Source organism: Sturnira hondurensis, unplaced genomic scaffold, assembly GCF_014824575.4.
Source record: "Sturnira hondurensis isolate 20B ecotype Veracruz unplaced genomic scaffold, ASM1482457v3 Scaffold0010428, whole genome shotgun sequence".
NCBI lineage: Eukaryota > Metazoa > Chordata > Mammalia > Chiroptera > Phyllostomidae > Sturnira > Sturnira hondurensis.
In genome coordinates this window covers 19,120,664-19,148,532 of record NW_028083059.1, presented here as the reverse complement: position 1 = coordinate 19,148,532, position 27,869 = coordinate 19,120,664, and the positions used below count along the sequence as shown (strand labels likewise).

The window sequence follows — 27,869 nt, the reverse complement described above, 5'->3', positions numbered from 1 at the left end:
CTTTCCAAACATGGGAATGCAGGGACTTGTGGGGAGTTGCTGTATGTTTCAGAAACGTGTGCCTGTGGTAGTGGGAAGGGGGTGGGTATGTGAGATTCAGGCATTTCCACCTTTCTGTGATCTAGGATATGTGGTAACTTAAAAATTCACTGCAAATGAGTTCTGATATTTTAACTATTTTTAAAAACAATTGTATTGCAATGTGGCATTTATTACTATGTTACTTTTAAGGGAAAATATCCATTTAATTTTTTTCACTCCTTGATTTTAGTTTAAAAAAATACCCCAATACTGTATTATTTTAAAAATAAAATAGAAACAAAAATATTAACTCCAATTCCTGCAAGTTTACTTCCTTGTCTGTAAATTTTTAAAAACTATAGGATGCACAATAGCAATAAAACAAACTCAAAGAATGAAAGGATCAATTACCATTACCTACCACATTAATTACTGGATTGTTATGCCTTTTCAAGCGCATTTTCATGCAAATTATTAGTTTATTCTTAGGCATGCTTAATGACACAGAACAATAAATAGTAAATTGAATGATAATAACAAAGTTTTGAGTGCTACATATTTTTTCTGTGCAAACAGAAAATATATTCTAACTTCTGTACAGAATATTTTAACCTAATTAGGAACTTTTCTTTGTCCTAGAAGACTACATAACTTTTAATTTTTTTAAAAAGTCATTATTTCTCAATAACTCAAGAAAAAATAATAAAGGAAAACTATACCCACAGTTTAGCCTAATCTTCCTCAAAAATAGTTGCTCTGTGTCCTTAAAGACTACCCCAAAACTTGTAAATTAAATTATTTGATGAGGCAATAGCAATTATTTAGAACTGTAAAATAAAAAAAAATGACAGATTTTTATTTAACTTTTAACCACATGCTTTGTCATCAAAATGAGTTTCAACCATGCAGACTCAACTATCCCTTTTAGACCAACACTGTGCTTTGAACTCAAAATAATTTTGACATAAGCTATAAAGGAACACCTTTCCTCAAACTTACTCAAATACAGCCTTCAGTGGAGTCTAATGCAATATGTATAAATGAAAAAATAATTGGAAACTTCAAAGCCTGAAAAATAATGACAATTATGAGAAGTAAGCATCCCTGAACCACTTCCTGCACAGAGACGGGTAGGAGAAAGCACCTACAAGAGTAAAATATGGTGGGGGCATCGAGGGGCTTAGGGGTCCAACCACCACATTCTAACCCCAGTTCTGCCAATTATCAGTTGGGTGCCTCCGAACAAGGTAGTGACCTTCACAGAGGCCCAGCTCCTCGTTGGTAAGGCAGAGGTACTACGCCAGGGAGCTGCGAGGATTAATCGAGGCAACGCATATCAAGTGCTTTATTAAAACAGGGTCCAGCGCTGAAAAAATTCCCTAATTATTAGCTGCTATTTACGTTGTTATTATTATTATAGACCCTGGACCATTTAAACTGCTGTCTTAAGTGATGAAAAATACAAAGGTGAATCTCTTTATTCTGTAGCTTCCTTTTTCTGCCCAACTTGGCCTCTTCTTCCTTGATGACTTTTTTTTTGCATTCCTTACTTCCATGTCTTTGTTCTCGCTAGAATCTGAACATTTTTCCTCCTACATAAAATTTTTAACATTAGAGCTTAATTGGATGGTACACTGAACTATTTGAGCACTAGACACCTTTTTAAATTTTAAGTTGTTGCTGCTCAAGCTTCTGAAATGATTTAGAAGGCTAGTGTGAATACACTAACTGGAAATTAAATACCTTTCCACACTCTCTTTCACTTGTCCTGACTTTTTCCCATAGCATTTCCAACTTTTAACATACTATAAATTTTATTATTATATTTTTGGTCAATACTAAAATGCAATTTCTATAGGGCATTTCTGTCTTTCCCCACACCTCTCTCCTCTACCTACGACTTAGATTAGTATTAGTCATACTTATTGAGTGGGTTTTCATTATTTTATAATAATGAAATTATACTATCCTCCTTGAATTTTTATCTGTGCATGCTGTCCTAAATGTTAAGAAATAATTTGATAATGCTTTTCCATGAAAAAGAGCTTTAATTTTCTTCCCTCTTTCGATGGCATTAAATTTTCATATTTGTGGGACAACTATAAATGAACAACAATGAAAAAAATTCTGCCCTGGCTGGTGTAGCTCAGTGGATTGAGCGCGGGCCTGCAAACCACATGACCACGGTTCGATTCCCAGTCAGGGCACATGCCTGGGTTGCAGGCCAGTTCCCAGCAGGGGACACACCAGAGGCAACCATACAATGATATTTCTCTCCCTTCTCTCCCTCTCTCCTTCCCTTCCCCTCTAAAGATAACTAACTAAAATCTTTAAGAAAATACTCTTATTTAAAAAAAATTCTGAGACAATCCCATTTCACTATAGGTTTTAACTTGAAATGTTAAAATACCTTGGCTTGTGTGGCTCAGTGGATTGAGTACTGGACTGTAAACCAAAGGGTTGCCAGTTCAATTCCTAGTCAGGGCACATGCCAGGGTTGCAGGTCAGATCCCTGGTGGAATACGCTGGAGAGGCAACCACATTTGATATTTCTCTCTCTCTCTTTCTCCCTCCCTTCTCCTCTCTAAAAATAAATTAAATTAAAAAATATACATATATTTTCCCTCTGTTTGGAGAAGTTCCAATCATTAAACAAATGCACGTCAGTTTGAAGCAATTGATTCTCGGGAATAATTCTGATTGGTTTGAACCTTGGAAATAGACATTTTACATAATTTTTAATTGAAGTGCATAAATGATTATGTGTTTACTAAAGTAAGCATATACTTAACAACTTGCAATATCAACTTGACTGGCCAGTTTTCTTTGGACAGAAGGCTGCACTTAAACATAGAGTATCAAAATGAGATGTCAAAATCATATATATATATATATATATATATATATATATATATATATGACTTTGAAACACAAAAGAAACACAAAAGTGTTTATATATATAAATATAAATATATATATATATTGATTTATTTGGCAGGACTAGGATATACACATAGAAATAGTATTTTCTACCACTCTACCACTACCTTCCAGGTAAAAAATGCGAAGTATATGAACATTAACATAATTAAATTAAAATCTTATTGTTTTAGCCTTGATAGTAGACACATCCTTTTTTTTCCTATTGGAAATCATAGTTATTAGGAATATCAAAAGTTTAACATATATTCCTCTTTTTCTTTGAACTTTGAAGACCAAGTAGGAAATCATACCACTATAGGACTCAGTCCGTGCTTCTGAAAGCTGAATGAGAAGGTTCTAAGCTAGTAGCCTGTAAAACAACAGTACACTAGCAATTGCAAAGCAAAGCTTGCAGATGTGGGTGTTTGTGTGCACACATGTGCACACCCACACACACACCATCAATCCCCATCATTCCCAAGCATTTCTGAGCACATAGCCCATAACTATCTTAAGCGCATCTACACTGATAATTGTGAGGGAAAGTATTCAAAGTAAATATTTTTCCACAGGCACAGAAAATATTAATGAGAGGCCTTTAAACACACACACACAAATGGAACTGAACCATCAGATGGTCTTATTCTAGAATCCATGCAATCTTAGTAATGACAACAAATTTCTCTGTTTGCGATATAAGAACCAGAAATACCTACTACTGTGCTGTTACTACAAGTAGCCATACAAGTTATATAAACCTTAGGGAGATAAAAGTGTTGGGATAAGAGAACAAACTGATGAAAATGTTTCTGAGTCAGAGAAAAACATGCCACCACCAGTGAAACTTATTATTCTTCTGTGTTTCTTAGTTTAAAAAAAAAGAGAGTGTTGGAAGGGAAGTTGTGGGGGAAAGATAGGGGGTGGAGGGATTGAGTAAAAAGGAAAATGGCCTCATGGACATGGACACCATTGTGGTGATTGCTGGGGGGAGGGTGGTATAAAGGGACTAAGGGGTAATGAAAAAATTACAATAAAGATAGAAGAGAAAAGAAAAGTGAAATTCAACTATCTCCCTAAATAATAAAGAGCTCATAGGGAAAAATGACAGTAATATTTATAATTTTTTACAAAAATAAATTTGTTTTAAGTAATGTACCTATAATAATAAGATACTTATTGTTTCTCAGTAAAAGATAATATGATTGCACTCAATTAAGTTATGTATTAAATAATTTTCTTGGTAGCACTACAGAATACTTCTCATATTCAACAACTGATACCATATAAGTAACCAAAAATAATCATAATTAATTACACAAATAAATTTCACACATATAATAGGAATTAATTATACATTTTCATCATTAGGCCAATAAATAGATTAATAGAATTAGAGATGATTCTCACACTTGGTTATACTGAAGCCACTGTGTTCAAAAACACATTGTTCGTGGCTCTCCTTTTCCTACTATTCTCTGGAGAAATGCACTCTTCTTTTTTTTTATTTTTTTAAATTTTAATTGTTGTTCAAGTATAGTTTTCTGTCTTTTACTCCCATCCCAGCCCACTCACCCAGCCCTCCCCCTCTCCCATTTCTACCTGCCCTTTTTTTTGTCCACCTGTCTTTTATACTTGTTCCTGTAAACCCTTCCCCTTTTCCCCTGAAATTTCCCTGAAATTCCCTTTTGGTTGTAGAATCCACATATTGTTGGAAGCCCTTAAATTATTTTAGTGGGCCAGTAATAATTACATATGGCTTAATTCAAAAATCTTCTAGGGGTCTTCAGGTACCCTTTTCACAGATAAATGAAACATGACCACTCAGCTTGACCCTGTGGAGTCTGAGTAAGAACAGCTTAACAGAAAATGATGAAAATGAAATTTCTCGCTTAACAAAAGATCTAAGCAGCTTTCTATTAGGCAGATACATTTACTGAGGAAAAAGCATAATGTCTACTGAGATTCAGAAGAAAAAGGTAATTTAATTTTCAATATTAGACATTTACTTTAGACACAGCATTCTGTAGTTTAAAAAAAAAACAAACACTGGTTTAAGATACCAAGGTGACAACTAGATTTATTTTTAAGATGGAATAAAACCATCTATTTTGAACTGGTTAAATAAAGGACTATTTTCAAAGAAAGGTTAGATGTGAAATTTTCAGGCCAGTGATCTCATTGCAGATTTTTTTCTTCCATATTTGCAATGCTGTTCCCTAGGATAGGAAAAGATTTACTCAATGAGATAAAGAGTATAAAGTAGAGGTACAAGGCATACAGTAAGTTTGTAATAAATGGTAGCTTTCATTAGCACAAATGTTTTCCCCATTTGTGCCACAATTATAAAATGATTATGTACTATTTTCAAAGATATAATAATGTTTCTGATTTTTTTTGCAAAAAGGGACAAGAAGTAGAAGACAGAAATCTTGACTGAGCTACTGTTAGATGAATATCTGTAACCAAAGGAGACCATCACTGCACAACTGGGCTATGAAGCGAGGAAACACAAATGCTGTTGAACATCTCAGAGCAGTGAACACTGAATAGCACTCAGCGATTCAGACAAAACAAAACAAAGCAAAAAAAAAAACCCACAAAAAACTAAAACCATTTGTTTGTAGTAAGGGCTGGCTCATTATTCATTACTGCCTATAGTTTTATGAATATATATTAAGCCAATCTAAAAGTGTTACAGCAGTTGAAATATTTTAATCATGCAAAATGTTTTTCTTTGTGATTCATCTCAAATTCACGGGTAGAAAAATGACACTAAATCATAAGCTCTTTATCGCCAGTGGAGGTAGGGGCATGCATCTGTCATTACCATTAAATTACAGGACTGTTGAACAGTGTTTAACAATGAAAAACCATCAAAACAACCACTAGGTAATGTTTACAAATATTACTCTCATCTTGAAACTAAAGAAGGCTAACCTAGGCAATGAGTGTACATCATTTTGAAGCTAAAGAAACAAAAGGAGGAACTATATTAAATACAAAACTGTTAGTAGGATTAACAGTCTCTGTTCACATAAAACACGTAATCATTAAATTGCAGCACAGAGTAAAGCAGACACACACACACAGCAACACAAGAAAAAAAGATTCTCGCATCTGTTCAAAGCCATTGTCGTAGGTCTCTTCAGAAAACCTTGTATTTTTAATTGTTTTAAATCAAAACATCTATAACCTGGAAAACTAGAACACCAAGTTAAGATATTCTACTTTTTTTAGTCAAGAAATAACCTTTACATATAAAATCTTGACAGAATATGTCATTTGGCTAGTCCTGAATTAAGTCCGTTGTTCGCATTTGCCACATAAAGCACAGGTTTAATAAACACAGTGTTACATAACCAAGCTTCAAAGGCTTCTATAAACTAAGCAACTCACGGCAACGTCTCTGCCTTCAGCAATCACACTCCACTGAATCATCCAAGTGACCTTATTTGCTCATTAAAAACTCTGTGTACAGGTTGCAAATGTCAGAACCTAAATTTACATTTTAAAAAGCACTTCTTTCAGCAGTTTAATGAAAATACTTTAGTGATTTCGGGTCAATTCCAACTATTTACTGATCTGTTCCCTTAACTTTAAATACTTTTGGCCTGGATTCACACATTCTTCGCAAGCCACACTTCATGGTTGCTCCACTTTACCTTCCACTGCTGTGGATGCATTATTGGAAAAGGGGTTGCTATCATTTCTATCCCCACCTCAATGGCAGGCTGACGAATAATTAAAAAATTGATTTTAGTGTTCATGTCTCAAAATGACGTGAATCTGTATACGCCAAGAAACACACCTTATAAATAAGCTGTAAGGGCTTAATGTTTCCTTTGAATATTACACAGTTGACCTAAATTGATGGGATGCCTCAGAGAAGTTGAACTTTGAATACTCACCACGACACATCTGTATTCCACTCTAGAATGTAAACACAATAACTGACCTACCTGAGTTTTCCCTTTTTTTTTCTTGTGTAGGATGTTGACAAGGGTCTCAGGGAAGAAGTTCTGGGGAAGAATTTGTGAGGTGTGATGGTGGAGTGCTGAAGGAAGGTAGCTGATGACAGAGAAGCCTGCTGGTACCATGAAATGTGTGTATAAATCTTCTCTTGCTACCTATCTTCCCAGAACTATTTCAAAATCACTTTAAACATTCCAGAAATAAATCTCCATCAGTAATACTTTCACTGCTACCACCACCAACCACACATCAGTATCCAAGAATGAAGTGGAAGAGGCACCATGATATGATAGGGAGAACACAGGCTTTGCAATACACTGCTCAACCTTTGTCAGCTGCGTGCTGGAGGAAAGGCAGGTAGTTAAAGACCTCAGTTTACTGATCTGTCACACGAGGCTATACAATCTAGCTTATAGGGCAGTACTTACACTAGACACTTAATGAAGATGGCTAATAAACAGAAGGAACTCAAAAGAGGTCCCCTAATGCCCACACTCTCCCCCAAACACTCAAAATGTGGCATCATCATTTATACTATTGAGAATAATAAGAAAAAAAAAGTTTGCCTTGGATGCTTAGCAGTTTTCCTTTCGATCTGAAGCTGATTTGATAATGTTGTAAGTGAAGAAAAGGAGGGAAGGAATACAATGTTTCTGATAATATAAAGGGCATATTGTTTCTTTCTCTACAGCTAAGCAATGCGAAATCATAAGCAAATATAAAACGTAAGGAAAATATATATTATCTTCCTAAGCATGAAACTTATCATCTGCTTATTTACCCATTATATTTAGATCTCAATTCTGTATGACCCACACTGCTATCTACTGTATTCAAGAACACTGGCGATTATTACACTGAAGATTAGCAGCTAAAAAGACCAATGTGAGACAGTGCATAGGAAGGGATTTTTGCTGTTGCTGCTTATTTTCTAGAATATGGCCATAGACTCTTTTTACAGAAACAATGCTATGTCCTTTCAGCGTAACTGTGAAGACCACTTTTAGAGCTCAGTGATACAAACCAGACTTCCCTCTTAGCTTTTCAAATATACCGTCTTATTTTGAAGTGATAGTTAAAAGCATCCTTGAAGTGTTTCATCTACCTTCCCTGGCATTACCCCCAAAATAGCTCCCCTTACAGCGGCTTCTTGGGAAGACAGTCACCACCTATTCCGCGCAGGTTTGAGTGAGAAATGATGCCTTGCTTTTTGGTAAACAGGATATACGGGTTCAAAAAAATTGAAACTGTTCAAGAATTCAGACGTGTTTTCTATTGCAGGTTTATATTTCACAGTGACAGAAGTTCAAATGACTTCTTTAGAAACTTTAAATTTGTTCTGGCACCAAATTCTGCTTTCCAGGGAATTAAAAATTTGATGAATTCCTTGACTTCATTAATATATCCCATCTTGCCACTGCAGACTCCTTACAGTGAAAATCTGTTCAATTCACGGGCTCAGTCGCTGAAAATACCAACAGCAGAGACCACTTTGGTAAAGTCAGGACACAACCTAGGAAGCCTACTATTCTGTAGGCTTCTGTACTTTCTGTATATAAATGATTGTATAATGTTTATCTACAATGCTGTTTAAGGGTATAAGAATAAAGTCAGAAAGATGAAAGGCCAAAAAAAGATGAGACTTGTAAAATGTTAAGGCAAACCATAGCCTTAAAGCCCAGCTTAGAACAACAAGAAGCTGAAAGGATAGATTTATTGGCTGCTTAGGTACAACCATAACAGATTAATGACAGACAGCTGTTCTATCGAATATCCTTTTATCTTCTTTAGCAACAGGGTAGAGGGAAAAACAATACATGTTTTTTCATGTTTCATGTTAAATTTGGGATTTTAGATTAAAATTATTGACTGAATAAAGAGAGATACAGTGAAGCACTAGTACATATAAAGAAAAACTAAAGATTTTTATTTGAATGCAAATACAACGTGGGCAGAATATGTGATGACTGCCGGTGAGGCTGATGTACCTTTAAGAGAGAGCAGCACCACGTGCAGGGAACAACGAGGTGCCGGGCCATCCTGGGAACACTGAAATGTTCGCTCTGGGGGTACAATGTAAGAGGAATGTGAACAGTGATGGGTGTATGTGATAAGGGAGACGTGATGACAAGAGGTCTGGAAAATTTCATGAGAATCTGTGAAAGAAACTGGAGGTAGTTTGGTCTGGAAGAAGAATTGACTAGGGCGTGGTACTCTGAGGGGCATGTTCAATGCCTTTCTGATTTGTATAGCTGGCATGCAGAACAGGGATTAGCCTGAGTACAGAACTAGGGCATTCACATGTAAGAAAATATTTATAAAAACTTTTAAAAAACTTGAATTTTTTTCTTGTGAAGTAGTGAGATTCCTAGAACTGGAAACTGTTCTAATGATAGTTATTATAAGTGGAGGAATTTATAAATATCTGCACTGAACTGGATCACTGGAATATAGAGCATCATAAAATCCAGAAGATTTTTATGAGTTTTATCTATGAGTTTAAGCTGGAATGAGGGACATAGAGCTAGTCAGAAGATGTGGTCTAAAGCATGGTGGAAATTCTCTCTTGCTTCCCTCCCCTCAGACAAAAATCCTCATTATAACAAAATTATTCCATTAGGTCTTGCATACTCCTTGAGCACTCACTAAAATGCAAATGTCTCCAGAAGAAGCAGTGACATATGGGGATTAGTGATACATTGTTGACATAAAGACAGGAATGGGAAAGGCTACAAGAGTAGGTAAGTCCATGTGGACACAAATCCCTAGAAAACAAAATCACTGTAAGAAAAGAACCAACAATATTTTTTCAAGGTTCTCCTAGAGATCCAACAGATGACTGAGGCTTCAACTACTACTTCTAGGAAGACATGGCCCAATTTTCCAAGGTGTCTATATCATTACAGATTTTAATGGGTACATTTCTGAAAGGGATCACTAAGGTGAAAGCACTTAGTGTTTATTACTGGAAAGTTTCTGCATAACAGGAGCCTATTAGACATTTAGAGAAATCACTAAATTTCAGAAGACCCAATTTATGTTTTTTTTTCCCAAAACCAAACTAGACTTTCAGGTACAGTGTAACTTTATATCACTAAATAAAATTAACTTTCGGGTAGGTTCTACTACCCAAAATGTAATTGTAGGTTTTATTTAATAATATTTAAATAAATATTTAAACATTTATGTAACTATGTTTTATTTAATAATGCCATTAAATATTAATAAATAATTTTAAATAATACTTAGCATTATTTAATATTATTTAATGATTGTATGTTTAATACAATTTAATAATATTTAATAATATCTATTTAGTAATTGTACATTTTATTTAATAATATTTATTAAAGTTACAAAGATTTCAGATAGGAGATCAATGTAGCTTAGAACCAAGATTTTTCTTATAAACATAATTATTGAAATTCCTTTGTTAATGATCCTAAATTAAGCTCATATGTGCTATTCCCCTGTCCATTCCTCCTTGCTTTGCTATACTTAGTGATAATAACATTCCATTCTTCCCATTGTTTAAAGAAAAACTTTCTACTTTTTCTCCAACACTCCATGTGCAAACAGTTGCTGAGTTCTTCCCTACAAGAAAGGCCTCCACATGCCTCTGAATTGTTGTCATTACTTTAGTTCGTGCATTAATTATCTTTTATATGTACTGTAATTTCTCCTAATTAATATCTGTACTTCCAGTCTGTCTCCTCAAGAAAACTCTCCTATACACTGGGTATGAGAACCTTTTCCTAAAGCATACATTCTTATCAAGTAGCTCCCTAGCTCAAAATCTTCAGCAACTCTTATAGAACTATGGAAAAAAGCCTAAACTAATTAACATGGCATTGAAATCTTCTATTATGTCATCTTGACCTATCTTTTCAGACTACTTCCTAGTGTTTCTTTTTATGAGCATCAATCTCCAATTAGTCCATTGTGTTGCCCATTATCTAAGGATATCTATGCTTTTCTACAGCTGACATGGCCTTCCTCAACATTTCCTACTTTAATTTTACCCATTTCTCAAGGTTCTTGCTTAAAAACCTTTACCTCAATCGATCCATCAACCAACAAATCAATCTTTTCCTCTTTTTCTTGCTCTTTCTATCCTTTTCTCTCCCACCCCAACCAGGCTTAAATAATCACTTATTCAATCGATTCCATTTTTATTTTCTTTTCCTGGTCCTCTGATCTCCCTTGGAAGATTCCTGTTCTCTCCCCATTTATTACATTATGTCTACAAAATCATTTGGTTTTATACATCTCTTCTCCCCTATTTAAGGGTTAAGAACAGTATTTATAAAAGACTGCAGTAGATTCCAAGAGTTCTGTAAACGTATTTTGGTTTGATTATATTTTGATTGTAATTTGATGGTATTACATCATTAGGCACAGAAGGATTTAGTCTTGGGGTGTTACTTTAGCAGTTTGGAGCTGAGAAAGGTCACGTATGAGTTTAGTATTTGGGTCTAGTATTTGTTTGCATCCTTCACTGAAATGATGAGGGTGAGAACATTTGCTTCCTTTAACAGTACAGCTTTTTATAGTGCAGATAATGTTAAAACATTGATTTTCTTTTTCCGCCTCTTTGTACATACACAGTTCAAAAGAAAATTTGCTAAAGCAACTTCATTCTTGAAAAAGACACAGAAATAATACCTATTTGCGTTCTGTTGTGTGGAAGGTGACATTTGGAAACAGGGCTGCTGCCTTGCAATTGTAACAGGTGTCAGGCTTTGGACTCAATGCCTGCTGACACGATGAAAGTTTGAAAAGAGAAAGACAGAATAAATCAGGGAATGCAATGATACTGTCACCATGCGAGGGTTACACAGCCACGGGACTTTTATTATATGGAAAATACATTTTCCTTACTGTTAGAGCCACTTGAACTGGGGGTTTATCTTCTTGTAGTGACAGAGACCCTGACACACAGGACTTCATGTTGGTGTCAGGCACTTGCTCAGGTGGCAGACATCGATCATTTTTAGGGCTCCAGGGGAGAAGAACATGATGTCTACTGCCTACTTAACAATTTGTGCTGCTTTGTTGCTAGCTCCTGAATTTTTTCATGGATTTAGTGAGTTATAATCTCTTAAAATACACTGTACTGTTTCTTTTGTTACAGTTGTCAACTTAGAATTACTAAGTTTTTCTTCTTCATTAATCTAAAAGCTCCATGAGACCCTGACTGGGTGGCCCAGTTGGTTGGAGCATCATCCTGTGCACCAAAAGGTTTTGGGTTCAATCCCCATATGTTGGGGACCGCTCTGCCTGGTTTCAGGAAGTGTAACTACCTACCATGGCTAAGGATGAGTGAGTGACTTCCACGGAATGTGAGCCACAGGGGACAAAGTTTGTCTCTGGTAGCAAACTCGGCCTCAGTTTCCTCTCCCTGCCCCCAAAGCATGGTCAGAAGTCAATGATGGGTAAAACTCCTCACAGAGAGAGGGGCAACCTAAGCCAGCCTCGATCACTTGGGAGGCCATCATGGAAGGACTCGGGGTGGAGAGGGGGGCTGCAACAAAGAGTGAGCAATGGACCTTTGCCCCCTGGCTAGGTGACATAGCCAAAGTCCCTGTGTCCTCGGGAAAAGGGCTTCCTTGCTCTAATCCACTTAAGCCTGAAAACCTGAGGGGAGGGGTAAAGCTCCTTGCCTTGCTAGAGCAGTATCCGGGGATAAATCTGGCATCAGAAAGAATTCCTAAAAATCCTGTGAAACCTGTTTTGCTCTGAGTGTTTTCATTCATGTGTTAAGTATCCAAGCAGGAGATGAGTACGTCTCCCCACGTTTCTACAACCCTCTTCCTGACAGATTCTGACTCAGACTAAGTCCTCAGATTTCTTTGAAATGTTATCTGCTGTTTGATCCTTGCCGCCCTGCATTCCTGTGTATTACAACCCAATAAAAGCCCCTGGAAAAAGGGGCTCCTGGCCTTTTTCCTCTGAGAAACTGGCCACCTTTCCTCCCCAAGCAGATCATGTCTTGGTAGTATCACTTTCATCCGTGGTGGATGGGGGGACTTGAGGGTAAAGTCGCCCCCACACCCATACAGGGCATGTATGGGAGACAACCAATCAATGTTTCTCATATCAATGTTTTCATCTCTCTCCTTTTCCCTCTCTCTAAATGCAATAGATATCCTTGAATGAGGATGAAATACAGGTATATGATATATTACACCCATACTTATTTATAATTCTATCTCTCTCTCTCTGTCAACGCTCCATGAGGGCGGTGACTGTATTTGTTAAGACAATTCCTGCTTTACAGCACCTTGCCTGTGGATGGCATGCAGGTGCTCAGGAAGCATCAGAAGTGAGTGAATGAGTAAATGAATGTAGAGGGTATAAAGAACATCTTCCCTACTCTTTCCTTTGCTCACACTTCCATGCCCTGATTCTTTACAGAGTTAGGGTAGTGAGCTACATCCTACATGATAGAAGAAAGGAAAGAGACAATGGAAAGACACTCTCTTAATTCCCACTGCCTGTCCTCTCACTCAGTGGAGAAGGGGAAAGAACAAAATCCTTAGTGGCAACTTGCAAAATATTTTCACGAAGAAAAACTACAATTGTCATCTATATTTGCATAGTGGATCAAAATATTTTTAAATGTCTAGAATCACACCTTTAAGAGCCAGAATGAAACTTCCCCTAATTCAGTATTACTGAGCTGAGCAAAGATTTATTGATCAACTATTGCAAACCCCTCATTTTTCAGATAAGGAAACTGTGAGCTATTGATACCAAGATCAGCATTAGTCTTCCTTATTTTTAGGATTAAAAAAAATGATGCACATAGTTATAGTTACTGGCAACAAAAGGATATTTTCCCGGCACTTTTGTTCCAACTCGGTAATCAGTGTAGCTTTTGCTTGGATGAAAGTTGAAAATAAAAAGAAGACCTGCTCTCTCAAATGCGATGACCTTATTAGCTTCATGCTTCTCACTCACATAAGCCTGAAAGAATTCACACATACATTACATTTAAATAATACCTAGATGCTGATACAAGTGAACTATTTAGAAAAAAGTTGTTTTTGTCTTATTAATAGCTTTGTTAGTTATTAAGCCAAAAATGAGAAATACATTTTTTGAATATGTTGTAATTTTCCAACTCTAAACAAATGACAGCCTCAAAAACTAAAGAGCATAAACTGCTAAAGAGCATAAAAATGTCATCAGTCATTGCCAACTTCAAACAAAGCACAGACGATTAGTGTTGTGACTCAGGTTTCAAGTAAGAACAGAGAACCTGTAGGTTCGTATATATCTAAGTCTATACCTATTACACATATATCTATATCTATACATACATGTCTAAGTACAGATAGATCTATCTATATGTATATGTGTGTCTATGCACATATCTATATGTATCTATGTACATATCCATATCTATTTACATATCTATATACATATCTATACACATATGTACATATATGTATATCCATATATCTATATGTATAGATATAGATATATGTATCAGACCTACTTATAAGTGAATTTAAGACCTCTGTTTTACTTCCAGATTAAGGAGATGAAGTATATAATTCACTTTTCAAAATATAATGTGACATTATTATTATTAGGTTTCTATAGTTACAGTTACCTTAAAACCTTTGCATTATTGCATAACTTTGTCAGATTCAATGGCAACATAAAGTCCTTTCTCATATATAAGTGTGTGTGTTTATACATATATACGTATTATTTGTCTATGTATGTGTGTGGATATATATAATAAAAGAGAATGTCTGAAAAAATTTACAACAGCTACAGGCTTTCTTATTTTATATATTATGGTTTACGGTAGGCTGTGAGAGGCCTCCGGTTTTCAATACCATTCTCTTCCCAGATTTGCCAGGACTTATTTCCATGCATATAAGCAGCACTGCTCTCAGTAATTTAGAAGTGGGAACTAAGGCTCTACTAGTAAACAGCATGCCTTTTGGTATTCAACATTGTTCCTATTGAAAAGAAGCATCATTTTGCTCTCTCTTCTGGAAACAGCATTACTAATAAATGTGAGTAGGGCATTCATGTCATGTAGCCAATCTTACTGAATATATAAGGACCTTTGTTCAACCATTAAAAAAAATAATAGACACCAAAGTAAAAAAGCATCAACAGTAATTTCAAACTGCACCACCAAAAAAATAAATGGATTATAAGTAACAGATAATATATGCTAATTTTTGCAAGGGGGGAAAAAGCCTGTATAAAATTTGCACCTGTTAATTACATTTTTGAAAACTTATTGAAAACTGAGACTTTAATTCCAGAGGAGACTCTGGCTCATAAAAATATAAAACAGCATGCAGGTATAATGGCATCTATTGAAATGACAAATTAGAGACCAGTAAAGGAAGAAAAAGAAAGTAATAAAGAAATCTACATGTTGTCAAAGTAATTTGTTTATGACAGCATCATTATTTATATAAAGGAAAAGTCAAAATAATTAAGATGCTTCCACAGCAATTTCCAAAATGGATTTCATGCTGAACTTTTGTAATTTTTTTTAACCAACTGAAATAAAAATTACTAAATTTAAACAACAACAACAAACTGCACAGGACAGTAAGCAGGGTATTGTGTTTGAGACTTTCAATATCTATTGGAGAGACTTCAATGACATGTTTTGACACCCTGAAGTATGTTACAGAGCACTAGATACTAAGAAATAAAGTGCTGTTTAAAAGACCTGCATATAGATTTAAATCGATTGCCTTTGCGAGCACATACAACATTGGCGACTAAAACATACATTTAGAGTAAGGAGCTTACCTGTGGAGCTGAAAGCCAACCATATCTTTCTTCCAATTTATTCATATCCCTGTCAAAGTTATTTAGAAACTTATAGCGAAGAAGGTCATCATCAGTTAAGTGAAACTGCCTTCTGGCATAATGGTAACTCTCGTTATTTCCTTGTCTTGGGAAGTCTAACCATTCAGGATGCCCGAATTCGTTACCTGCGTTAAGAAACAAATAGAAAGTCTGCCTAGTAAAGTTAGCATTTCCTACTAAGAAACCCCAATAATTATATTGTTTTAAAGTCCTTATAATTAGTTCAGGTTATAATTTAATACCAGTGTGCTCTGGGAATGAGGTACAACTATAGTTGAGAAATAGCATAGTCTAGCACAAACAGGACCCATCACATTTGGATTCAGAAGTCCAGGCTGCAGTTTGAGCCAGGCCACGGGTTCCCATTTTTGAGAACAGGTATCTCTCTCATACTTATTTTATCTCTGAAATAATGCCTGAAATCTCTGAGTTATTTCTAAATTTCTATTTCTTTAATCTCTGAAATCTACAGAACACTTTATAATCTCCAACACCTCTATATGTACATTATTTATTTATTTATTTTTAAATATTTTATTTATTTATCTTTAGAGGGGAAGGGAAGGAGAGGAGAGAAGTATCAATGTATGGTTGCCTCTCATGAGTCCCCTGCTGGGAACTGTACTGCAACCCAGGCATGTGCCCTGACTGGGAATCGAACTGCGATCGTGAGGTTCATAGGCTCATGTTTAATCCACTGAGCTACACCAGCCAGAGTCGTACATTATTTTTTGATCCTCAAAGAAACTCTATTCTATCCATTTCACAGATGAGAAATCAAAGCTCTGGGTAGTTAAGGGATTTGCTCAACCTCACAGAAGCAGTTAAGTGGAAAAGCATCCACTGAAATTTAGTTCTGGTTAAAATCCAAAGCTCTTTCTATCTCATCACATTGGGCAAGCATACTGTACAATGCTGGTGCTAAAGAAACCCACGTCACCACTCTTGTTATTCATTTTCTTCCTCAGATGCATGTGTTACCATGAGATGTGTATCTTTAATTTCAAGTGTGAGTTTATGTATAAATGGGAAACTTGTTTGAGAAACCATTTAAATTTATTTCTTATTATAACAATGAAAACCATAAGTGAAACATACTTAAAAATGATAATTAAATGTACATGTCAGTTGTCTAATAGATTGGCTCCTTTTGTTTTTCCCAAGTTAGATTTCTTCTCTATGGCTTTTTTCTTTCCCCTAACGATTCAACACTATTTTATATATTTTTTTTCTCATTTAACCCTTTAACATTATAATTTTCTAAGACAAAATTTTCCTTTGAGTTAGAAAGTACTATAGTCAAGGCAAGTGTGTTCAACTTTAAATAAACTGGTATATATATAATTCAATAAATAAAAACTAATAAGCTAGTATGTACTGTGAAGTAATTATGATAGAGTTTCTTTAAGTTGTATCCTCTGTTAAGAAACACTGCAATTTATGTTTCACTTTTCAGGACCATAGTCATCAAAGTAAAAACCACATCCAAACACGTATGTTTATGAAAATTAAAGTGGCTACAAACATTCTGCTAAATTTAAATATTTCAGTCTAAATAATATTTCTTATGATGCTGCTCAACATGTGACAGGTGAGGGAACCAGATTTCTGACTCTCTGGGTCTCTATTTACTTTAGGAATGTCCCTCGGCTACACTTAGGAGTCCTGCCTCTGTCTAGAGAGGGATTCACTCCGCCTAAGGTATATCCATGGCATGGCTTGCTCCACCTTCCACTCAAGTGGCAAAATGAGGTACCTCCAGAACTGCAGTGGAGCACATCCCTTACTGATAGTGGAGGTACTGCCAGTCCGCGGACTACGGAATGTCCAAGTGGCAGTGGGGTTTCCACTAGTGGAGAATGTTAGAGAGACTAGAAATTCTATGAGGTTGCTAAGGTATAGTAGTCTACAAACTGGACCCAGGCTTTCTATAGGAAAACACTTTTATTTCGCTACGGCCACCGATCTCTGAGGTGGCTCCAATATTAATAAGCAGTTCCTTTAGCCTTTTCTGGGGGAGACTATTATGTCACTGCCGTCATGATGACCACAGCAGAGGCAGCGGCAGATACTCAATGCCTGCGTATTATGGGCCAGGCGCGTGCACTGCACATAACTATTCTCTTTCCATTTTTAACAACCTTGAAGTATGTACCACTATCATTCCAAGTTTACAGGTAAGAAAACTGAGGCACAAAGAATTATTAAGTAGTGGGGCCTATGACCAAAAACAGTCTGGTTTTAGCGACGTGACTTATAATCACTCTTCCATATTGCTCAGAAGTAAGTACCATGGAAATACAGCACAAGGAATGACCAGCCTCTTACAGGTGGGCAGAAATCCCAAGCTCATGGAATGACCTATGCGGATGCAATGGAGTGTGAGGGTGAGATATAGCAAGGAGTTTGGTTTAGCCATAAAATAGGGTTTGTGATAAGGAGAGGTGGTTCAGACAGGGTGAGGTCAGTGGAGAATAAGCCTCATGAAATTTGGACTTTACAGGGCAGGGAACCAACAGCTATTTTTTAAGTAAGGGAATGAGAGGTTCAAATATGTTCATTATTAAAATATCTTGGGTGCAGTGTGGAGAAGACACTGGATACACTGGGACACAGTTGAACGGTAAGAAGTCTAATACGGAATCCAAAGTATAAGGTAAGATGACAACAAGCAATGAGAATGGAGAAAAGAATGATTGATTCAGATGGCATTTCTGAGGTGGAAGTAGCAGGAATTGATGACTGCCTGCTGAATGGAAGTTGTGAGGGAAAATGAATACAATTTTGAAGTTTCAAGCTCAGAAGACTGAGTCGTGCCAGCACTGACTGTAATAGGAGAAAACGAAGACAGAGGAAGTGTGTGGGGAGAAGATAATGAGTTCATTCTTTGGCATGCTAAATTTAAGACCTGAAGAATAGACAGGCATCCATGGGTTTAGAGTAAAGTAACAATGATAAAAATAAGGCGCTACAATTCAGGAAAGAATTGGGTACGAGAGGCAAGAGTGACTTGTAAGGCCTCAATCAACAGTAGTCACAGCCATCGAAGGAAAAAGAGCCATGGGCAGCAACTTGAGGAACTGCAGGCAGGAAGAAGACAGATTAGAGAGGACGGGGAACGACGGTTAGCAGAGTAAAGCGAACGTCAGAAGAAAACACAAATATGCTAAGAAGAGTGTCAAGGAGGGTGTCAGAGTCAAATGCTACCGCCCCTCCCACAAAAGAAGGAAGGAACTTGTGATACCATTACCTCTCACGTGTAGGAATAAAATAGTGCAGAGCTGTGTTTTTCAATTAATTAGTGTGCTTCAGAGGAAACACAGATTCCTAGAGAGCTTGTTAAAAACACTGGTGCTCCAGTGATTCTGATTCACTACCTTTGGGGTGAGTCTTTGGCAGGAATTTATATTTTTGTCAGCTTCCCCGTGCTATTCTGAAAGAAGGGCTAAAGACCACACCCTGAAGAATAACCCCATAGAGATTTGTGTCTAAATAAGGATAGTCAGACGACATGATGCCTGTGAACACAGATTTCCAAGTCAGAGAGACATGGCTTTTAGTTTCAGTGAGTCCACTTATGAGTGATGTGAATTCCAGCAATTTTTTCTCCCCAGTACTCAGTTTCCTCCACTGTAAAAGCAGATAATAAGTTTCATCAAAGCTCTTTTAAGATTCAAGTGAGGTAAGTGAGGCACTTGGATCAGGTTCTGGCAGCTACAAGCTTTCAAGGTATGGCAGCTTTTATGCTACACACGCACTCATTACTAATGTGGTTCAGGAAAGAATGACATAAAGGGCAATAGGTAAGAATTATAATAAAGCTGAAATTTCTGGCTCCCATCATTCTGAGGGGAAAACTGACCAGTCCTACTCTGTAGCAGACATACAAGTAACCAGGATAAATTTGAAAGACAGCAATTTGGCCACTCTTCACGTAGGTTTCACCATATATTATTCCATTCTTTTAAGTGAAAACATTCTACACTGATGCATTTATTTATATATTTAATAATACAAACACATTTCCTAAAGCCAAGTCCTTTCTTTTTTATTGATTTTACAGAAAGGGAGATAGGAAGGGGGAGAGAGGGAGAAACAAAGGAAGAGAGAAAGGAAGACACATTGATTTGCTGTTCCACATATTCATGCATTTACTGGTTGATTCTTGTATGTGCCCTCACCAGGTATTGAACCCACAATCTCGGCACATTGGGACAATGCTCTAACCAATGGAGGTATCTGGCCAGGCCCTCCCTAAGCCAACTATTAATGTCCTTTGAATTATCTATTATTTTACAACTTAAAAGCAGAATTAAAAGTGAAAATACTTTTGCTACAAGACAGAGATTGATAGCATAAATTAGGTTGCTACATTAGGAATTCCCTCTCCACTTTCTTCCTGCATTATCCCTACATATTCATCCTACAAAAGCTCTGAAGAAGCTGTCAGGAGGTTATATATACTATTGTACAGTGCATATAATAGTGTATATGTAGCAAGTACATATGCTATATATAGTAATTACACATATTAGATTATAATAGTGTATATTGCACAGTATAGATTTGATTACATTACAGTAAAAAAAAAACAGCACAACCCTTTCTAAAAGTGGAACTCTGTGCTGGCTAGGTGGGATACACTGGCACTAGAGGGCTGCCTCCACTTCTAATTCTTCCAACCTCCTGAACAGTGTGAGCCTAGGTCATAATTTTTGTTGCTTGTCATCTTTTCCAACTGCCTCAGATAGACTAATGAGGTGAAAACATAAATATTTCTCCATTGTATACTTTAGCTTCTCTCTTAGCACAGTCTTGACAGTCTTGTTTTGTTTTTTCATCAGTGCAGAACTGAATGGTGAGTTTGACAAAAATTACTGGGGGAAATAATAACCCATCTCATAATCTGATTAGTAGGTAAGTACCTGCTACTCAGGTACTCACACACACTGGATACAGCTGCAAGGTTTCTAGACTCCATCCAAAGCCTGATCCAGTGGGAGACTGATTATATTATCATTTATTTCTAACACTCTTGCATGACAATTCACATCTTTATAATCTATAGCATAAATAATGATTGGCAAGTAGCAAATAATAACTACATGAGATAAGGCATGCAAATCATTAGAAGATCACGACCCAATGTATGACTCAAATATTAGCCAATATTTGAGTAATATTATTGAGTAATATTTTTACTTATTTTTGTTTTAATAGTAACATACTAATATGTTATTTAAAAATAACTCAGAAGAGTTTACAATACTCTGTATGTTGCTCAATATATAGATGCTGATATTAGCTATTATTATACTGTTATATTTTTATTTTATTATTTTTATTGTACATGTAATGTACTGATAGACACACCATATACCAAAATAAACTCAAAATGGATAAAAGACTTAAATATAAGTTGTGATACCATAACAGTCCTAAAGGAGAATGTAGGCAGGAAAATGTCAGATATCCCATGTGGCAATATCTTCAATTATATATCTACGAGGGCAAGGGATATAAAGGAAAGAATAAACAGACAGGACTACATCAAATTAAAAAGCTTCCGCATGCTTAAGGAAAATATCAGCAAAATGAAAAAGGAACCAACTCTATGGGAAAACATAGTTGCCAGTGATACCTCGGACAAGGGTTTGATCTCCAAAATAGATAAAGAGCTCACACAACTCCACATCAGAAAGACAAACAGTCCAATTAAAAAATGGGCAGAGGACCTAAACAGGCATTTCTCCAAGGAGAACATACAGAGGGCCCAGAGACATATGAAATGATGCTCAGTATCACTAACGATCAGAGAGATACAAATTAAAACCACAATGAGATACCACTTCACACCAGTCAGAATGATCATCATAAACAAATAAAAAAATAACAAGTGCTAGAGAGGATGTGGAGAAGAGGGAACTCTGGTACACTGTTGGTGGGAATACGGACTGGTGCAAGCACTATGGAAAAGAGTATGGAATTTCCTCAGAAAATTAAAAATGGAACTGTGTTTTGATCCAGCGATCCCATTGCTGGGACTATACCCTAAGAATTCTGAAACACCAATTCAAAAGAACCTATGCACCCTAATGTTCATAGTAGAGTTATTTATAATAGCCAAGTGCTAGAAATAGCCTAAGTGCCCATCAGAAAATGAGTGGGTCAAAAACCTATGGTACATTTACACAATGGAATACTACACAGCAGAGAGAAAGGAGCCACTGCCCTTCACAACAGCATAGATGGAACTGCAGAACATTATGCCAAGTGATATAAGCCAGGCAGTAAAAGACAAATACCATATGATCTCACCTATAAGTGGAACCTAATCAACAAAACAAACAATAAAAACAAGCAAAATAGAACCAGAAACATAGAAATAAGGAACAAGTGGACAGTGACCAGAGGAGAGGGGGCAGAGGGAAAACAGGGGAAAGAAGGGGAAGGGTCTAGTCAAGGACCATGTATAAAGGACCCATGGACACGGATGACAGGATGGAGACTGACTGAGGGAGTGGGGGGTGGGCAGAGCAGTGGAGAACAATGGGGAAAATTGGGATAACTGTAATTGAACAACAATAGAAAATAAAGTAAAACAATGTAAAATCTGTGTTCATCCTGAAAAATAAAAAAAACAAAAAAGTAACAATCACAATTAAATACATCCATAATATATCTGAAATCTTACCAAATGACCACTCATTATGGCCTGAATGTTAGTGTCCACCCTTCCAGATACCTAGGATGAGACCCTAATCCTCAATGCGATAGATAGTATTAGGAGGTGGAGCCTGTGGGGGGGGGGGAGGGTGCTTAGGTAATGAGGGTGGAGACTTTAGGAATGGGTTTAGTGCTTTTTTTCCTTCTCCCTCACTCAAGGACATTTGCTGTTGTTGTTGTTGTTACTTTTAGAGAGAGAGGAAGAGACATAGAAAGAGAGAGAAAGGAACATTGATGGCTGCCTCCCATACATGCCCCAACCAGGGATCAAATCCGCAACCTAGTTATGTGCCTCTGACTGGGAATCAAACCTGTAATGTTTTGGTTCATGGGACGATGCTCCAATCAACTCAGCCACACTGACCAGGGTGTGAGAACAGTGCTTTTCTAAATAAGAGACTATACAGAGCTCCCTATAAACTAGAAGTCTGTGACTCAGAAGAGGGCCCTCACTTAACTATGATAGCACTCTGATCTTGAACTTCCTGCCTCCAGAAACTGTGAGAAATACATTTTTTATTGTTTATAAGTTACCTGATCTATAGTATGTCATTATAAAAGCTAAAGTAGACTAAGACATCAGTTTCTCTTTTGGTAAATATATTTATTTCATTTATATCTATAGCAATAGCTATATCTCCATATCTATCTATCTACCTATCTACCTATTTATCTACCTACAAGATGTTTTGAACAAAGATAGACTTACATTATATGCTATTTTGAATTTTAATCTAAGTATTTTCCATGTCAATGAATATACAACTCCATGATGGTATTTCACTATGTACATATAATGCAGTGTTATTTATTCTTTTCATGCTAGTCATTTTGGCTTCTTCTAATATTTTAGTATTATAAAAAATGGCCAGTCTTATAAATGTATCTCTGTACACTTGTCTGATGTTTCCTTAATATAAACTAAGTAAAACAGCTGTTTAAAAGGTAAACGGCACCATGCTGTGTCTTCAAATAATTGGGAATGTTCAGTACATTCCTGATGTTCAAACAGCATCATGCTGTTTACCTTCATTCACAATAGAACACTAGTCAGCCATGAAAAAGAAGGCAGCCTCACACCCTGTGTGACAGCATGGATGGACCTAGAGGATATTATGCCAAGTGAAATCAGTTAGTTGGTCAGAGAAAGACAAATGCCATATGATTTCACTTATCTGTGGCATCTAAAGAACAAAACAAATTAACAAATAGAAACAGACTCATAGATACAGAAAACAGAATGAGAGTTGCCAAAAGGGAGGAGGGCCGGGGGACTGGGTGGAAAAGATGAAGAGATTGAGAAGTAAAATCAGAAGTTGCAAAATAGAGTTGGCATATAGAGCACAGCATAGGAAATAGAGGCAATAACCCTGTAATAACTACTGATGGTGCCAGTTGGGTACTAATATATCAGGGGAAACACTTTAAAAATATATGATTATCTAACCAATATTCTGTACACCTGCAACTAATACAAAATAATATAGAATGAAAACCATAATTGAAAATATTTTTAAAAGGTAAGCAGTAGGCGTAATTCTAAAAGAAAACATTTCTTAAGTATTGAACATTATTAATTATTTGAAGCTACAGGTACAAGTTAGCAAATTGTTACTGAAAATATTGTTCAAAAAACACCCTAATTATATTCTTTAATGTATATGTTTAAGATACTACTTTAAAAGTATTTTCATCATTTATATTTAAGACTTCATTTTAGTGCCCTCTAAGGTAAATTGATTATAAACATTCATTTATCTTTTCAATAATATGTCTAGAAATCATTAACAATTAAGAAAAATTATATTGCATGAGGTCCAATTAAGTATTTGCAAAACATAAGAAAAAAATGAAAGCAGGAAAAATACTTGGTATCATAATACAGTTTAGGATTTGTATGTATTTTAAGTTGCACTTCATTTATCCTTTACAAGTGTAAAGACACTACTTTAAAGAACATTCCAATAAGCATACTTATATGTTGTGGAATATAAAATTGAATTTCTAAGTTAGAAAAAAGAGCTATTAAAATTTTTCAAGATGTGATAAAGAGCCTATTCTATTAGAGAACCATTTATTAATCTTTATTAAAGACTTAGATTTCCTGAAAACCTTTTCCTGAAGAAGCTTCTTTTTGAACTGAAAGATTCAGAAAGCTGCTTACAACAAAGACATAGAAAAATTACATTAGTGATTGCAGACAGAACATTCTACAGAGTAGCTTTCGAATGTTATCTCTGTTGTAAATGAGCTGACAAAGGGCAAATTAACTTTAATGTAGACAAACGCAACATTAAATTTCATATGTGGTTCAGAACTGTAAACACAAGCATAAAATAAATGGAAGCAAATCACAGACTTTCAAAGTGACCTTGGAATAATAGTGAACCATTCTCAGATTGAACAGTGAAAACTGGAAAATGCCTGTTAGTCATCTTACACTAGCTCACAGCTCACAAACCTAACAAAGAAAAATACTATCATTAAGGCAAGTTAAGAATGCTCTTCTCAGCTATGGTCTACAAATTACTTAAGGAATGTGGCAGCACTTGAGACAGTGCAGTGAAAAATGGCCACCCAAATAAGCTTATAACTAAGGGCTGCTGTAAATAAAGATGGGTAAGAAATCTAAATTTATTCAGGCAATGACAAAGAAGGTAATTGATTTGTGTCAGTACAGACAATGTGATGGAAAAGTAAACACATGAGGTAAATCAGCATTTAATTTAAACATATAAAACTGTATGTGTGTGTCTACTTTTAAATTATCTATACATGTACACACACGTCATGTATACATGCACAAGTAGAGTGGTTATGAATATATTCCTCAATGAATACAACCTGCAGTTCATGCATTCCTAGTAATTCCCTGATATTTTACGCAAAAATGTTGTTCCTGTGCCAATCTGTCCATTATTCTGAGGAGAAAGGTTTTCTTCAGCTTCTCTAAGCATCTGAGTCTTAAAAAGGGCAAAAACCACTCACTGTATTAAAATGTTAGGAGCTATAGCAATGGGTCACAAATAAGAATCTCTAAGCTGTATGAAAAAGAAAAAAAAGTAGAAGTCTAAATTGAGGAAAGCATTTTTAAAACCTTTGGCTGGTTTCTTCACCAGATAAGAGGCTTAGGGAAGTCACATTTAAACTCACTCTAGCACACAGAGGCAAGGACTGTGATACTTGACAATAATTTGTTCGAATCCAAAATATGCAATACAGGTAACCTGGCACTACCCAGCAAGCATTATCTTTCTGCTCATTAAGTTATGATTATGATCACTAATGCAATCCATAGAATGTTATTCATTTCAAAAGGAAGAGAGAATAGCAATCTTTTGAGGTGTCACTTGAGACATTTTGCATGAAAATTCAGTTTATGCCATGATCCACTGCTTTCGATACAGTAACAGAAGTGGGTGCTTCCAGAAGCGAGAAGGCTAAAGGCGTTGGCTAAACAACTTTAAAACAGGGAAGCAAGTGTCTACATTGCTATAGTTAATTAATGATTCTAGAAAATTCTACTAAGTTCCTTCTCTCGCTTTCCATTTCCTCTGTAAATAGCACTATTCATGTCTGGTTAATTGTGAAAAACCTCTAAGCGCAAAATACCTATTGGGATTTCTCTGCCTGTAATTAATTTTTAGCTGTTTGATGTAAAGGTCCAAACTATAAATTGACAAGAAGCCAACTGGTATGGTGATGAAGTTCGAGACAATACAACTAATGAAAAAAGCCCCAACTCTGTTAATCTGAACATTTTGATGAGTGGGTCTGTGTGTTTTGTTTTTCTGAACTGTAATGCATACTAATTTTACCTAGGAATTAATTAAAATCTATCACAGCTTCCATGCTGTGGATGTTATGTAATTCTATGTTGATGCCAAGTTTATATATTTACGAGAAAAAAAGGTATAATCCTGATGAGAATAAAAACAAACAAACATCAGATGATACCCTTAAGTGCACTAAAGACTGATTCCTTGAAAAAGTACATATTTTAAAATAAAATGCTTTGGTCTTCTTCAGGTCCATCGTCAGTACTCAACCCATCAAAGGTCGGGGCATACCATGAAATAGTTTTTAAAAAATCAGGGCCTGTGATTTCCCTATACAGAATAATAAACTTGCCACTCACCCTACCCCCATCCCACTTCTGAGGCTGATCACTATGGCTCCTGGCAAGGGCCACACCTAATGTTTCTTTTTCCTCCTCCACAGCACACTCCAGCACATGCTGTGCCAAACAGGGGACTTCTTAAGTATTTGTGAAGTTTGGATGCTTCCCTGTATAATTGTTAAAGGTCTAACATCAACTCTTTTGAGGCACAGAAGTAAAACAGAAAGAGCAGATCCATAAGAAGAGACAAAGGGTGCCACACTAGCTGAGGAAGCAGAACAAAACTCAGACGTGCTGCTGAGGACTCATGGTTAAAGTCTGAACTAGAAGAAAACACAGAAGTCAACTTTCTGACATTGCCCTTACTAATATTTTTTTTCCTGGTATATCCTCCCTCAGAAACGGGAAACCAAATAAAAATTAAACAAATGAGACTACACCAAACTAAAGTTTTTGTGTGCCAAAGGAAACAATCAACAAAACCAAAAAAACAACCTACTGAATGGGAGAACATATTTGCCAATGATATATCCAATAAGGGGTTAATATCCAAAATTTACAAAAAAACTCATACAACTCGACACCAAGAAAACCCAAAAAACACAATTAAAAAATGAGTAGAGGACATGAATAAACATTTCTCAAAGAGGACACACTAATCACTAATAGGCATGTAAAAAGATGTTAAACATCACTAATCATCAGAGAGATGAAAATTAAAACCACAGTGAGATATTACCTCACACCTGTTTCAATGGCTATCATCAATAAGTCAACAAACAAGTGTGGGTGACAATGTGGAGGAAAAGGACCCCCCATGCACTTTTGGTGGGGATGCAAATTGGTGAAGCCACTATGGAAAACAGTATGAAAGTTCTTCAAAAAATTAACAACCAATCTACATTATGACCCAGCAATTCCACTACTGGGTAAAAGTCAGAAGAAATTTAAAACACTAATTTAAAACATCATGCACTCGTATGTTCATTGCAGCATTATTACAATAGCCCAGATATGGAAGGAACCCAAGTGCCCATCAATAGATAAGAGGATAAAGAAGTTGAAGTACGCAACAGAATAGTACTCAGTCAGAAACAATGGAATCTCAGCATTTGTGACAAAATGGATGGTCCCAGAAATAAGTTAGACAGAGAAAGATGAATGAAATGTGATTTTACTTATATAGGAACCTTAAAAACAAAATACATGAACAAACAAAAGCAAAAACAGACCCATAGTTACAGAGAACAAA

At 36.0% G+C, this 27,869-nt stretch overlaps 1 protein-coding gene across 1 annotated transcript in view; it reads right to left on the bottom strand.

Moving 5' to 3' along the window:
- The window catches only part of GBE1 (1,4-alpha-glucan branching enzyme 1), a 277,752-nt gene that overhangs the window by 14,773 nt on the left and 235,110 nt on the right, over nt 1-27,869 (bottom strand). Inside the window, exons 13-14 of the mRNA XM_037059023.1 lie at nt 15,712-15,896; nt 13,754-13,884 (exon numbers count right to left, since the gene is read on the bottom strand). Coding sequence (XP_036914918.1) covers nt 13,754-13,884; nt 15,712-15,896 — 316 coding nt within the window. The remainder of the gene's footprint in view (nt 1-13,753; nt 13,885-15,711; nt 15,897-27,869) is intronic.